This window comes from Chrysochloris asiatica, unplaced genomic scaffold, assembly GCF_000296735.1.
Source record: "Chrysochloris asiatica unplaced genomic scaffold, ChrAsi1.0 scaffold00002, whole genome shotgun sequence".
In the NCBI taxonomy this organism is placed as follows: domain Eukaryota; kingdom Metazoa; phylum Chordata; class Mammalia; order Afrosoricida; family Chrysochloridae; genus Chrysochloris; species Chrysochloris asiatica.
The window spans coordinates 3,211,036-3,227,144 of NW_006408520.1; the positions used below are offsets into that span (position 1 = coordinate 3,211,036).

At 33.9% G+C, this 16,109-nt stretch overlaps 1 protein-coding gene across 4 annotated transcripts in view; it reads left to right on the forward strand.

Annotated features, from left to right (window-relative positions):
• COL11A1 (collagen, type XI, alpha 1) overlaps positions 1 to 16,109 on the forward strand; it is a 357,092-nt gene that overhangs the window by 213,613 nt on the left and 127,370 nt on the right. For all 4 annotated transcript variants that reach the window (XM_006830900.1, XM_006830902.1, XM_006830899.1 and 1 more), the window contains 6 exons: positions 864 to 917; positions 1,052 to 1,096; positions 1,241 to 1,294; positions 1,414 to 1,458; positions 4,232 to 4,285; positions 13,384 to 13,437. In XM_006830900.1, coding sequence (XP_006830963.1) covers positions 864 to 917; positions 1,052 to 1,096; positions 1,241 to 1,294; positions 1,414 to 1,458; positions 4,232 to 4,285; positions 13,384 to 13,437 — 306 coding nt within the window. The remainder of the gene's footprint in view (positions 1 to 863; positions 918 to 1,051; positions 1,097 to 1,240; positions 1,295 to 1,413; positions 1,459 to 4,231; positions 4,286 to 13,383; positions 13,438 to 16,109) is intronic.

Here is a 16,109-nt window from a genome sequence, read left to right on the forward strand (position 1 = left end):
GTGTAAATCTTTATGGGAGTAGAAAGCCTCATCTTTCTCCCGCGGAGCGGCTGGTAGTTTCGAACCGCTGACCTTAAGGTTCGCAGCCCGATTCTATAAAAAAGATTAATATACAAATACAATAATGTTAATTTTGATAAAACATTTTCTGAGATTTTGATTTTAATATTTGATTTTTTATGCTTCAAAAAAATAGAAGTTTATTTAAGCAGCTATATGTAATTATGGAGACCTGGTGTGGCACTGTATGATAAGCGCTCGATCACAGGATAGGTTTGAACTGCAGGGTCAGTGGTTCAAACTCACCAGTTGCTCCTAGGAAACCTTATGCAGAGTCCTATGAGTTGCAACCAACTGAACTGCACATAACAACAAATATGTAATTATAGTAAAAAAAAAAAAATAAATGTCTACACAAAATATTATTTAAGTACTAATTTCTAATTGTGGCCCTGAAGGATAAGCACTAGACTGCAAGGTTGGTTTAAATTCCAAGGTCGGCAGTTCAAATCCACCAGCCACTCCTCAGGAACCTTGTACAGGATCTCTTTGAGACAGAACTGACACAACTATCATTAAGCAATAATAATAGGATAAATGATAACATTTGATTATTTTATTTTTAAAATTGAAAACTAAAATATGTTTTATCAACTCATGCCTTCCAATGCTTTCAGGATTTCCAGTGTCATGGTAAGTTTGTTTTGAATACATGAATCAAGTTTGCATGGTAACAATTAAAAATTATATTTTTGATTTAAATATTACCAATTTGGTCTGGATCACTATTTCAGAAGAATTATAGATTGTCACTGAAACTGTTAATTGCCTTATATTTATTTTCATCATCATCATTATTGTAGGGTTCCACTGGATTTCCTGGGTTCCCAGGTGCTAATGGAGAGAAAGGTGCCAGGGTATGATATATATGTATATTATTCTAGACTATCTAATACAGATACTTTTGCATGAATTCCCATATCTCAGCATCAAACCTCTCATTTACTGTAATAATATTGCATACTGAAACTGTTTGAATTTTCTCTGGCAGGGTGTAGCTGGCAAACCAGGCCCCCGGGGTCAGCGTGGTCCAACGGTGGGTGCCTTGATTTAAAATAATGATTCATATTTTTTATATTGGATATAGTAATTCAACAGTTTTTTTCAAATATAAAAATTGATTCTATACCTTGCATTTGCTTAACACTAGATCAACCTCATCTTTTGTTCTCATATGTAGGGCCCCCGAGGTTCAAGAGGTGCAAGAGGTCCCACTGGTAAACCTGGTCCAAAGGTATTGTCAGCACTTATTCCATTCTGGGCTTTACTGTAACTTCCTTCTCCCATATAAAGGAGTGTGTGAAAATGAATCAAATCTGATACTTCTTTTCTTTTTCCTTTTGCTGTTGATAGGGTACCTCAGGTGGTGATGGTCCCCCTGGACCTCCTGGTGAAAGAGTAAGTATGATACGACCATGTAAAGTAAAACAAAAATTATGCAACTTTTAAATTGTTGGGTAAACATGCATCTGTCTGCAACTATGTGTATACAATCATCCTCAGTCCTGGCTACAGTTGAAAAAAAAATCCTATTTTAATTTACTCTTCTGAAGAAAATGCTTAATTGGCTATGTATTATTATTTTTATTAAGAATAGAGTGAAAAACTGGCCTGAAATACAACTCGTATATCCAAGCCAAAACATTTTTTTTAAAACATACCTATGCTCTCTCATCCTTTCCTTTTGCTTCCCATATGCATAAGTATTTTGTTCAAGAAGCAGGCAAGAGCATTATGCTGGTGAAATGCAAGCTACCAGTAGCCATTAAACCACAATCAATACGCATTCAAATCAAGATAAAACATCTATTCCAGTAACTAGAAAAACTATTTAGTAAATTGATTTTCAATTGATATAAAATAATGCTAAATACAGATGAGCAAGCATGACTTTTTTTAGGCTTATTTGGCAAAATACAGCATTTTTGTAGCCAGATAATTTTAATGCTATCATCTTACAAGAATGTTTTAAATAAAGGTCTTCATTTCCAAGAACTAAATTAGACTCATTGTTTAATATTTTATAAAAACTTTCAGTATTATACTTCTATATATTATAATACATTTATATATTAATTTCAGAACTCATATTAGACATTTTAGAAAAAGTAAAACAAACACTTTGATGTATAACAAATCTGAGGAAGAGTTTATATGCATATGTTAATTAGTGGTTACGTGCCATGGAGTCAGTTTCTACTTACACTGACCCTTTGCAAGGCTGTAAAACTTTACCAGAGCAGAAAGCCTCATCTTTCTCCCGCAGAACAACTGATAGTTTCAAATTGCTGACCTTGAGGTAAGCATCCTTATTCATAACCATTACACTACCAGAGCTCCTTATATGTGTGTGTATATACATACATATTATTATTATTATTATTTTGGGTAAGGAAAAATGAGTAACTTAAGTGTGTGTCTATGACACGTATGTTAGATAGGAAGATATAAACAAGAATAAACATTTAATTAGAGAAGTTTCAAGGCTCATAGTTAAGCACAAACTGTCATACCGTAGTGTTTTTGTAAAGTGCCATCGAGTTGGTTCTGACTCATGGTGACCCTGTATAGGGTTTCTGAGAAGTCATTCAAACCGACTTTGCAGTCCAGTGTATTTTGTTGCCGCATCACACCAGGATTCCAAAACCCCCTAACTAAGCCTAGTATTTTACCTCACTGTCATGGTGTGGTGCTGTAAAATCAGCACTGGACTTCGAGCCATAGGTTGGCAGTTCAAACCTACCGCTGCTCCTCAGAAAGCCTATATGGTGTCTCTGTGAGTCAGAACCGACTCAAGGCACTTAACAATAACCTAAATTAGGACTCAAACACACTGTTTATAGTGTGTCATTATGTACTTCCTGCCTGGCTTGAAAACCAGGCAGGTTTGTCTTTATATTAGATTAATATAAAGAAAACATGAACATTTTTCTGTGAAATTTTATAAAGAAAGACATACATTTTTTTCCTCTGAAGTTAAAATTTTAACTGTTTTTTAAAAGTTATTTAAATTAAACAATTTAAAAAGATTTAAAATTTTTCTGCCTTTATGTATTAATTTACATCTTTGAAAAGCAACAAAATTTAGAAAGCTAAGAAATGAAGCTTTGAGAAAAAAAAATAATAATAAATTGCTGCCATATTCTAAAGAAGTTGTTTTTTATTTTTGTTATTGTCTTGTTATTATGCTAAATGTTTAAGAATCACAGTTTCATGGCTATGTGACAAAATCAAAATTAATGAATTTCTGAAAATGCTCCATTGTTTTTGTTAACTTCGTGTGTTATCTATTTTTTCCTGCACATTACCTCTAGTTTTGAAGTGTCTTATTTTAAGTTTTAAGATAAGATGCCAATAAGAGCAATAATGAATGTTCATTTCTGAACTAGACTTTGCTAAAGTATGGGCATGAAATTTCCTTTGTGAAGCCTAAATTCATAAGTATAAAGGAGTGCATTCTTTTAAAAATCTACTTCAGTAAAACTCATTATTAATTAAAAGTAAGTAAATATTACCAAAATTGTGTTAAGATATTTTATTTGCATTATCTTCTAATTTATATCTCTTCCTTTAAAAATTGTTTACTTTGTTCATAAAGGACTATAATCAATCATTTCTTTTTCACTAACATAGATATTGCATTGCAATAAGCATGCTTTATGCACTTTAAATATGTGTAAATATGAGAGCTGAATAATATAATTAATTATGCATCAGATCAATAGTAATATTATAAATGCGTATTTGGACAAAATGTTAATGAGGATAATTGTATTATAAGGCCCTTTTCATATTATCTACAAAATAAATTTGTACTTGAGTAAAATTAGATATTCACATCCTCTTAAAATAAGTACATTTTAAAATGATTCGTTAAAAATCTTTTCTATGATCTTTTTGAAATGGTCTCATATTTTTATCTTTCCTTTTATTTCTGTGTGACCAAATCACTTATAAAATTAATTTAAAAATAATTTTTAGTTTCTTGAGGTTTGGGGTTGAAATAAATAGTGAGAAAAATGATATTTTGCTTTCAATTAACATCAATAATCTTGTTTGTTTTTATAGTGTTGAAGGTGTGTGCCACATTGTATTTTATCAAACTGTAATGTATGGATATGTATCTGATAAGGCATATTCTGAAATGTGCCCCACTGTTCTTTATTTTCAGGGACCTCAAGGACCACAGGGTCCAGTTGGATTCCCTGGGCCAAAAGGTCCTCCGGTAAGTGTCATAGTTTCTGCTTTCTTCATTTTCAGTCTTTTCCAAATTTATGAGAGTCATACCTATAATTTAAAATAATTTCTAGATACAAATAATAAAGGAATCTCTATGGACATGAAATCGAAATTAAAAATAATATAGATATTTTCCATTTATATTCTTCATCATTTATTGTTGAATATAATTAATCATATTAAATATTATTTCAAAGTATATTAAATTAGAACAACATGAATATAATACACTCAGTTATTCCTCTTCTATTATTATTATTTATGGCATTAATACTTGTTAATCAAATACACCCACTGCTGTTGAGCCATTTTCTATTTATAGCAACTCTATAGGACCTGGTGTGGCACTGTAAGATAAGCACTGGACTACAAGGTCAGTTTGAAATGCAAGACTGGTGGCTCAAGCTCACCAACCACTCCTCAGAAACCCTATAGAGAGTCGCTATGAGTTGGAACCAACTTAACAGCATTTAACAAGAACATAGGACAGAGTAGAACAGCCCCGTAGGTTTTCCAATGTTGTAAATCTTTACAGACGCAAGCTACCACATCTTTATCCCACAGAGTAGCAGTTGGGCTCCAAATTCCAATCTTTTGATTAACATCTGAGCAATGTCACCACTATACCATCAGGGCTCCTTAATACCAATGAGCTTGGCTGCTAACCAAAATGTAGAAAGTTGGAATATATCCAGAAATGCCTTGGAAGAAATGCCTGGCATCTACTTCCAAAAAAATCAGCTATTGGTAACCCTACGGAGCACAGTCCTGCTCTTGCCTATTTGAGGTCACTGTGAGTCAGAATCAACTCAACAGAATCTGAGAAAAAGCACAACAAAGTAAAAGTAAAAAGTTCCAACAGACTGATAATGAAATTGGTGGTGGTGCTGTGCCATGCAGTCAGTTCTGACTCACAGAGAGCTTGCTGAGGGTTTCAGAGGCTAAAATTCTTTATGGGAACAGAAAACCTCAACTTTCTCCGACAGAACAGCTGGTAGTTTTGAACTGCTGACCTTCAGGTTAGCAGCTCGACTTGTATGTTACCAGAGCTCCTACGACTTTTTTTATTTTTTACTCTTGTTACTACGTTGTGTTCTTTTTTGAATATGTACTTAAATTTTTTTTTAATCATTTCCCTTTCATAAATTTTACTTAGAATAATACTCTTGAATATTTTCATCAAATAGCTTCACAAAAGTTTATTAAAAATCTTTATTTCATGCTTAAACATTCACAGAGACAAAGATAGGTCATGTGCAGTTGTTTTAATTAGTTTGCAACCTAGTCCATTTCTTGCATTAGAGTCAACCTATCTAGGTCAGTCCGACTCCACGGCACACAGCCACCATCACATCTAGGTCAGTGGTTCTCAAAATTTGTGGGTTAATGCACTGGACCACAGAGTTGGTTTGAACTGCAAGGTCAGTGGTTCAAGCTTAGCAGTCGCTCCTCAAAGACCCTATACAGGGTCACTATGAGTTAGAAACAACTCAACAGCACTTAACAACAGTCACCACCATTAGAATTAGTATCACTTGGAGGAGTACTTGTAATGCATTCTTCTGTACTTCATTTCCTTCCCTTATCAAATCAGAAACTAATCAATGTTTTGAAATACCATCCAGGTGTTTTGAAGCATGCTGAAGATTTAAACTACTAATCTAGTCTTGACTAGACAATGCTACCCAAATTTTAAATGATATCTTGCTTAAAATGTAAAATTTGATTCAGTGGGCCTGAGTAGGTCCCAAGACTTAACATTACTTACTATCAACTTTCTAGGAATGATGCCAATGCTATACTGGTCCTTATGGGCCACACTATGAGTAGCAAAGGTCTAGATAATTTTGGCAGAAAATTAAAAAAAAACAACACAATTTGAATATATTCTATTTTTCAGGAAACTAAGTGTAGTTGAGATTTTGAGTAAATTATTATATGAATTGAATGTTTTCCTATAATTTCTGGTTAATCACTGCTATTATTTTTATTATTGTTTTTATTCCCATCCTTTATATTTTTTTCAAGAAGTACATTGACAATACATTTTTTTAACTGAACCTTTTAAACTAATTCTGAACTGAAATCTTTGAATAACCACAACATCATGCTCCTGAATGAGCACATTAGTTTAAAATTTTAACCCATGTCACTGTTCCAAAATTTGCCTAGTCTAATTTTAAATAATTTTAAATTTGATTTAATGAAAAATTTCCAAAAGGAACAGTTCAGAAAAAGCTTAATATGCCAAAATTTTATTAAATATTTATTTCTGGTTGAATTATATTTAAAAATCTCTTTAAAATAATTTTCCACTAAAAAAGTACATTTGCTATTTTTTATTGATTTTAAATGTTTCAAATGTAGCTTTATTTTATCCATTTTTAAAAATGGATTCTTATCGTGAATTACTTGAGTCTCATTGTGTAGCTGAAATGCTGATTTTAGTAAATATTGAGGCAATTTCATTAAATATAGTGCTTAAAGTAGAATTTTAACACTAATCTGTTTAACATTATTACTGTAAAAAATATCAATAAAACATCCATATATACATTACAGTGCTAAACATATGCATGCAAGTAGCAGTATAAGATATAATATTGATAGTGTTGTAATTAAGTGACGTTGAATAGGTTCTGACTCATAGAGATTGTGTATAGGATTTTGGAGTAGCAACTGGTGGATTTGAACCTCTGGCCTTGCAGTTATCAGTCCAGTACTTATTTTATAGAGTCACACCAGAACTCTAATATTGACACTGTGTATAATGTTTCCATCCATTATATCAGTTGTGTTCCAAATACACATTATATCTATCTGTGAAAAGTTTGGCAGACATACATGTGAAAATACAGTTCTAATAATTATTATACACTGAACAATTTTTCATAAACATTGTCATGCATATTTTAAAACCATGTATACCATGTTCATATATTAATGTTTAACAGTATATCTACATCCAATGATATCTACAACTATAGAATTATTGTCCACCACTCATCTGTCATTTTGTTGTACTGTGATGGCTTGTATGTTGGTGTGATTATGGAAGGTATGCCATGAGTATTTAAATACCAGAAAGATCACCCACAATAGACAGGTTTCAGCTGAGCTTCCAGATAGACAGAATAGGAAAAAGGAGAGATGGACTATTTCCGAGTATTTAGTCAATGGAAACCTTATGAATAGCAGTGGAATATTGTCAGCACCAGATTATTGAATATTGAAACTTAATGTAGAACACCAGAATGCTGTGAGATATAGTGCTGGAAAATCAGACCCTAGGGTTGGAGGCCGTAAAAATGTGACTGGGAAAGAGTTACCTCCTCAAAGTAGAGTTGACTGTGATGATTCAAATAGAGCAAAGCCCTCGGGACCTTCATTTGCTGATGGACCACAACAGAAAATGAAGATAAACAGCTGTAAACATCCATTAATAATCAGAACTTGAAATGTACAAAAAGTATGAATCTAGGAAAATTGGAAATTATAAAAAATGAAATGGAACACATAAACATCTATATCCTAGGCATTAGTGAGCTGAAATGGACTGGTATTGGCAATTTTAATCTGGCAATCACATGGTTTATTATACTGGGAATTTCAAATTGAAGATGAGTGGAGTCACATTCATCATCAAAAATAGCATATCAAGATCTGTTTTGAAGTACAATGCTCTTTGTGATAGGAAAATATACATAAGCCTAAAGGAAGACCAGTTATTACCACTATTATTCAAACTTATGAACCAACAACTAAAGCCAGTGATGATGAAATAGTGTAGTGGTCACAGGCTGTGAACTGCAAGGTCAGCAGTTCAAAACTACCAGCTGTTCCGCAGGAGAAAGATGAGGCTTTCTGCTCCCATAAAGATTTATAGCCTCAGAAACCCTGTACAGGGTTGCTATGAGTCGGAGCTGACTCCACGGCACAAAACCACCACCACCAAAGGAAGACCAGTTATTACCACTATTATTCAAACTTATGAACCAACCACTAAAGTCAGTGATGATGAAATAGAAGAAGTCTACTAACTTCTTCAATCTGAAATTAATCAAACATGTAATCAAGATGTATTGATAATTACTGGCAATTGGAAGGCATAGGTTGGAAACAAAGAGGAAGGATCAGTGGTTGGAGAATATGGCCTTAGTGATAGAAATGATGCTGGAGAGCACATGATAAAATTTTGAAAGACCAATGGTTTGTTCATTGCAAATACCTTTTTTAAAAACCATAAAAGGCAATTATACACATGGACCTCACCAGATGGAATGCACAGAAACCAAATTGACTACATCTCTGGAAAGATGGTGGAAAACTCTGTACCATCAACCAAAGCAAGGCCAGGGGCAGACTGTGGATCAGACCATCAATTGCTAATATGCAAATACAGCCTGAAGCTAAAAAAAATTAAAACAAGTCCATGAGAACCAAAATGTGACCTTGAATATATCCCACCTGAATTTAGAGATCATCTGAAGAACAGATTTGATACATTAAACACTAAAGACGGAAGACCAGAAGAGTTGTGGGAGGACATCAAGAACATGATACATGAAGAAAGCAAAAAGTCATTAAGAACACAAGAAAGAATGAAAAGACCAAAATGCCAAGTACTTTTGGTTAATGATACAATGTTTCATTTGTAAGAAAAATAGTGTATAAAAATCACTTTGTTTAGCAGTGTTGTATTCTGTCACCATACTTATGCAATCTGTATGCTGAACAAAAATTTTAAGAAGCTAGATTACGTGAAGAAAAACATGGCATCATGATGATGAATGGAGGAAGACTCATTAACAACCTGCAATATGCACATGTTACAACCTTGCTTGTTGAAAGCTAAGAGGACTTGAAATATTTATAAAGATCAAAGATAACATCCTTTGCTATGGGTTGCACCTCAGTGTAAAGAAAACAAAAACTGTTACCATTGGACCAATAAACACCATCCATAAGGAGCTCTGGTAGTGTAGTGATTACGAATCGGGCTGCAAATCGCAAGGTCAGAAGTTCAAAACTATCAGCTGTCCTGTGGGAGAAAGATGAGGCTTTCTGCTCCCGTAAAGATTTACAGCCTCAGAAACGCTGTACAGGGTCTCTATGAGTCGGAACCAACTCGACGGCACATTATCACCACCACCATATAAACGGAAAAAAGATTGAAGTTGTCTAAGACTTCATTTTACTTGGGTCAACCATGAACCCTTGGGGAAGCAGCAGTCAAGAAATAAAACGACATATTGCAGTACGCAAATAAGTTGTACAAGACCTCTTTAAAATATTCAAAAGCAAAGATGTCTGTTTGAGGACTAAGGTACACCTGACCCAAGCCAGGGTGTTTTCAATAGCTTCATTTACATGCAACAGTTGGACAGTGAATAAGGAAGACCGTGGAATAATTGACGCATTTGAGTTATGGTGTTGGAGGAGAACATTGAAAGTACCATGTACTACCAAAAGAACAAACAGATCAGTGTTGTAAGAAGTACAGCCAGAGTGCTCCTTGGAAGCCACGATGACCAGACTCAATCTCTTATACTTTGGTTATATTATTATGAGGGACCAGTCCTTGAAGAAGGATACCATGTTTGGTAAAGAGGAGGGTAAGAGAAAAAGTAGAAGACTTGCATCAAGATCTATTAGCACAGTGTTAGCAGCAATGGGCTCAGTTGTAGCAATACTAGTGAGCTTTGTCCAGGGCTGGGAAGTGTTTCGTTTGATACCGACTTGATGGTAGGCACATAACAACAACAGCATTATTGTATCATTTGTATCTGTAAATCTTTCTAGGAATTAGTTCATCATATAATATAATGTTATTGTCAAGAAAGCATTTTGACCTATTTTTTTCAGAGATATTCAGTCTATTTTGATATGTATATTTCAGCATGTTTTAAAGTATTGCTTATGCATGCATTATATCTCTAAGCGATATTAGAAGTATAATAAATGCTTACACTTGAGAAATATGCAGTCATGGAGAGACATGACATTTTTAAGCAGCTTTGCTTTCACTGCTAAACAAAGTGATTTTATATACTACTTCTCTAACAACTGAAACATTGCATCATTAACCAAAAGTACCTGTAAATTTTTTTTTTTTTTTTTGGCAAGCAGCCTTAAGGCATTTATAAAAGGCATGATTTCAACTCTTTGATACAGAAGAAAGGAATAGGGGTAGAGGGATAGAACCAAGCTCATCCTTCAAACAAATTGGTTCATTTCAATTGTAATCAGGAAAAAGAAAACAAACAGTATATGTGTGTGTCTGGGATTCTTAAATGAATACATTATTAACATGCTTGGTTTCCACCTGAGAGGTTGTCAGGTAGAGTCCACAAACTTACTTTGAAAAAATAAGCTGTTGGAAACCCTGTGGAGCACAGGTTAACTCTGACACACATGAGGTTACCATGAGTAAAAACCAACAGTAGTGAGCTACAGTCTATTTTTAGAAGAGGAAAAGTCAAGAATCCATGCTTATGGGAAGGGAAAAACCATCCTGAACATTAATTCATAATTGTCTTGGCACACCCTCATTAAGATGATTTTGTGTCTGCTGCCCTTTGCCAGTTAGATTAAAGGGAGAGTCCTCTTTTGATGAATAAAATTATTATTTTAAAATAAATGCCATAAAAGTCTTTGGTAATTCGTCTATTTTATTTTATTGGTTAGTAGTTTTGAGCCATCAAAATTATTTGGGGTTAATTGCTTAACTTTAAAATATATGCTTAAATCAAGAAAAAAATAATGATAACACCCATCTTTATGTAGTCTGCTAACATTGCTCCCTCAGACATTCTGAGAAAGGCATTACAATCATGTGGCATTAATTGCAGGGTGACATCATTTATAGCTAAGGTCAGTGTTTTAAAGGATTATAAAATTTTACAATGAAAGTATAATCTATACTTCTCACAGAAACAAACATAACGAAATATTTAACTTTTTCTTTATAGATATGTTAAAAAAAAAACAAGTACAATTGCTTGTGCTGACGGCAAAACACACCAGTTGAGACACATTGTACTATGATGGAAAGAAAGCCAGATTCATTTTTATGATCCTTCAATTGTCATCCTGTATGTTCTTAGGCAAATCTCCTATTATTGCCCAAATTAGCAACACATTTATTCTTATCTATGTCAAAATAGTGTTAAAGCACAGAAATTGTTTTATAATTGCTCTTTTGATATACTGGATCTAAAAGAAGTCTGTCACTCCCTCCGCCATGTCCAGGACAAAGTAGAACTGCCTAATAGGGTTGGCAAGCCTGTAAAGCTTTACAGAAAGAAGCAGACTCAGACTACCACACCATTCTACTCTGTAACAACTGGGGTCTCAAACTGTTGACCTTTTGGTTAGCAGACAAGCACTTAATTACTGTGCCACCAGTGCTCTTCTCAGTGGAAGTCTATTGGTATTTCCCGCATTTCTGTATTTCACTACACACATGAGCTCTGAACTACATCTTATGTTACTTTACACCTAGTACCTAACGCATAGGTATATCATACACATTATTATTAAGTGACAATCATGAATATTTTGTGATCTTATTTTTAAAAGTATGGTTTTGTAAATTGGAAAAATAGCACCATATCACTGAGGTAGTTTAAAGAAGCATGACTTAATGTCTGAGCAAGCACTGATCTTCAGAAATATAATAGTTTTAAGTTAGAGTTTTTTATTTCACAGACAAGTATATCTATACAGTTGAGATAGTACTGAGATATTTCAGGAAGCCTTTCTCTTGAAATAAATCAGTCAACCTAGAAAAAGGCTTACTCAGATGGAAGAAAGTTTTCTGGGAATGCAATTTTATTAGTGCTCAATTCACTAATATTTTTGTATATTTACTTGAATAATGAGATATGTATCAATTGTATTAAAAGTTTAATTATTAAAAAGTGAATAATTGTCCCCATTGGTTCAATAAGGTGATACTATTTTTGACTATACATCAAACCAACCTGCCCTATTTGGAAACCCTATGCAGAGTTGCTATAGTCAGAACTGACTCGACCACACTTAACAGCAACAACATACTTATTAAGGAGACCTGGTATGGCACTGTAGGATAAGTACTGGGCTGCTAACCAAAAAGTCAGCAGTTCAAACCCACCAGCCGTACCTGGGAAACTCTACACAGTCTCGCTATGAGTCAGAACTGACTCGACAGTCTTAACAACAACATACTTATTAAGCATGTTTTCATATTTGAACTTGATATTTGATAAGTTTCTTAAAAGAGTGAATTATTCATACAACACTCTGAAAAAGTATGTTTCTACTGAGTATTTTAAAGATAGGAGAACCTCAGGGTTATTTATTTAAAATAGTTAATTGCTTCATTTATTACTTCAATTATGCCATGTACAGCGTCTTTTACAGAAAGCAATAGCTTAGTAGATTTGCTTTTCAGTAATCAATAAGCATATGCTTCCAAGAGGATATTTAAGAAAAATTTTGTTAAATTGTTGTTGTTGTTAAAAAAAAAAAAAAAAAAAAACCCTACTGGAGTAAAAGCTAATACTGGTGATTCTAAAATTGAATATAGCATACTGTATCCTTTACTTGAACAACTGAGGGCAAAATTGCCACTGTTTTTAGAAAAGTTTGTTTCTTTCAGATGCTTGCCAGTTAGATACTAAATTTACCACTAGAGGACACTGTCTTTCTTTGTTAGCCAAGTCTGACTGCAGAGGGAACTTAATTAGAACAGATCACCAGAAAGAAGGAAAATATTCATTTATCAAGCACAAAAGAGCTAATATTTTTGGTAAAAATGAAAACACAAAAAGTTTTTCAGTTGTATTTTTAAAAACAAGACTGCAAATGAAATACATTGATTTAAGTGTCAAACGTTTAGATAGAGTACTACAGTTTTCTCTTGGCCTCAGTTATAAGTGTACAGTAAGGCTAGTGAGATATATGTGCATATTATATATATAAAATCAATGGATCATTAAAATAGTACATTTAATGATAACATGGGAATATCATCATTTAGTATGTAAAAGAATTTAGGAAATACTTATGAAATGTGATGTTCAATATCTGTGATTTCAGGGGCCACCTGGGAAGGATGGACTGCCCGGACACCCTGGACAACGTGGAGAGACTGTGAGTGACCCTATTCTTCTAATAAGATAGATATTGTCTACCTTTAATACCTTAATAGTTTACAGAAACTGCTTGGTTTTTAACAACTCAACTACAAAGTTAAGGACAATTGAGGAATGTACTCCATTAAACAAACTTTTAAAATATGGGCATCAATAAACACACAATGGACCCATGTACCTAAATTAATATAATTGAATAATTTGGTTATCAGAGGTTATGATAGTTCTTTTTTGTCATTACTGGCACTTTAGGGAAGGTCTGAAAGATCCTTTTATTTCTGGGAAACCTCCCCAGGTTTTGAGGAAGTCTTTTGTTTATTGGCAATTCCGCCCACTTCACATACCTATACTCCCCAAAGAAAGCACATTATTATGACATGTAGGTGATATAAAATGCTTCTATGGACAATTAAATAATGAAACGTTTTCTAAGATTGGAAACATAAGGCTGTGATTGATCTGGAATAATATCAAATAGATCCTCTAACCTCAAATTAAAAAATTAAAAATTAAAAATGTAACTGGACTTTATTTGAAGACTTCAAGGAATAATAAAATGACATTTATTGATGTTTTAAAATAATTAGAGTAATAGTCCATGATTTTAAAAATGCTATAATTGATCTGGAATGATATCAAATGGATCGATCCTTTAACCTCAAATTAAAAAATTAAAATTAAAAAATGTAACTGGGCTGTATTTGAAAAATTCAAGGACTAATAAAATGATATATTGATGTTTTAAAATAATTAAAGTAATAGTCCATGATTTTAAAAAGATATTAAATAAAGATTTTAATAAAGATATTAAACATGCTTGAAGACGTGAAATAAACAAATTGAGATTTTTATCATGTGTAAACAATGATTTGGGCAGATCAGAAACTCCTCTTTCTGGCAACTCAGATGTTGCTTATGACTCTGGTAGGTTTGTTTGTTGATTTATTTATTCTGTGACTGATAAAAACATGTGCCTGGGTGTCCAAATGGGTTGTTAGTATAATCAGAAATCATCACAGGTTGGCAGGTTTCCTTGGAATCAATTTTCTGTTTTCACCATTGATTAGTTTTATTCAGATTTCTTAAGGAAACCACAGTGCTGACAATCATTGACTATGGAGCTCAAAAACATCTTAGGAAATTCCTCCAGCATGAGGACGGACATATTTGGAGTTGCATCGCAGTACATAATGTGTACATAAGTACATAAGCAAAAACATGAAGAATTTTTTGCCACGGGGGAAAACATTCTGTCAGCACTAAACCAATTCCTGTTTCATTCACCAAGTGAAAATTCTTAGTTTAACAACTTCTTAGGTTTAGTCAGATTGGAAGCCTCTAAAGCAGAATGATGAATGTTTTATTAAGACGTAAAACCAAAAGGAAGAACACACTCAGCATTTCTAAAGCTGGGGGAACTGAAGAAAATACTCAAGCCTCGACTTTCGTTATTGAAGGATTCTCTGGGCAAATTATTGAATGATGCGGACAGCATCAAAAGAAGATGGAAGGAATACAGAGTCACTGTACCAGAAGGAAATGGTTGATGTTCAGTCATTTCAAGAGGTAGCATATGATCAAGAGCCAGTGCTATTGAAGGAGGAAGTCCAAGGTGCATTGAAGGAATTGGCAAAGAACAAGACACCAGGAACTGATGGAATAAACATTGAAATCTTGCAAGAAAGTGAGGAGGCACAGGAGGCACTCACTCATCTCTGCCAAGAAATTTGGAAGACAACTATCTGACCAACTGATTGGAAGAGATCCATATTTGTGCCCATTCTAAAGCGAGGTGACCCAACGGAATGCAGAAATCATCGGAAAATATCTTTGATATCCCATGCGAGTAAAATTTTACTAAAAGTAATACAGAAATGGCTACAAGCATACGTTGACAGAGAAATTCCAGAGGTTCAAGCGAGATTCAGAAGAGGTCGTGGGACGAGGGATATCATTGCTAATGTCCGATGGATCTTAGCTGAAAGCAGAGAATATCAGAAAGATGTTTACCTGTGCTTTATTGACTATGCAAAGGCTTTTGATTGAGTAGAACATGACAAGCTATGGACAACACTGGCAAGTATGAGTATTCCTGAACACTTAATTGTGCTCATGAGGAATCTGTATCTGGACCAAGAAGCAATTGTCGAACAGATCACGGGAAGACTGAATGGTTTAAAATTAAAAAAGGTGTGCAAAAGGGTTGTATTCTTTCACCATACTTATTCAACCTGTATGGTGAATAAATAATCTGAGAATCTGGGTTACATGAAGAAAAACATGGCATCAGGATTGGAGGAAGACTCATTAACAGCCTGTGATATGCAGATGATACAGCCTTACTTGCTGAAAATGAAGAGGACTTAAATTTTTTCTGATGAAAATCAAAGAGCACAGCCTTCGGTATGGATGGCATCTCAATGTAATGAAAACAAAAATCCTCACCATTGGACCTATAAACAACATTCTTATCATTGGAGAAAAGGTTGAAGTTGTCAAGGACTTCATTCTTGGATCAACCATCAACACTCATGGGTGCAGCAGTCAAGAAATCAAATTAAGTATTGCATTAGGCAAATCTGCTACACAAGACCTTTTTAAAGTGTTGAAGAGCAAAGATGTCAGCTTGAGGACTAAGGTGCGCCTGACCCAAGCCATGGTATTTTCAGT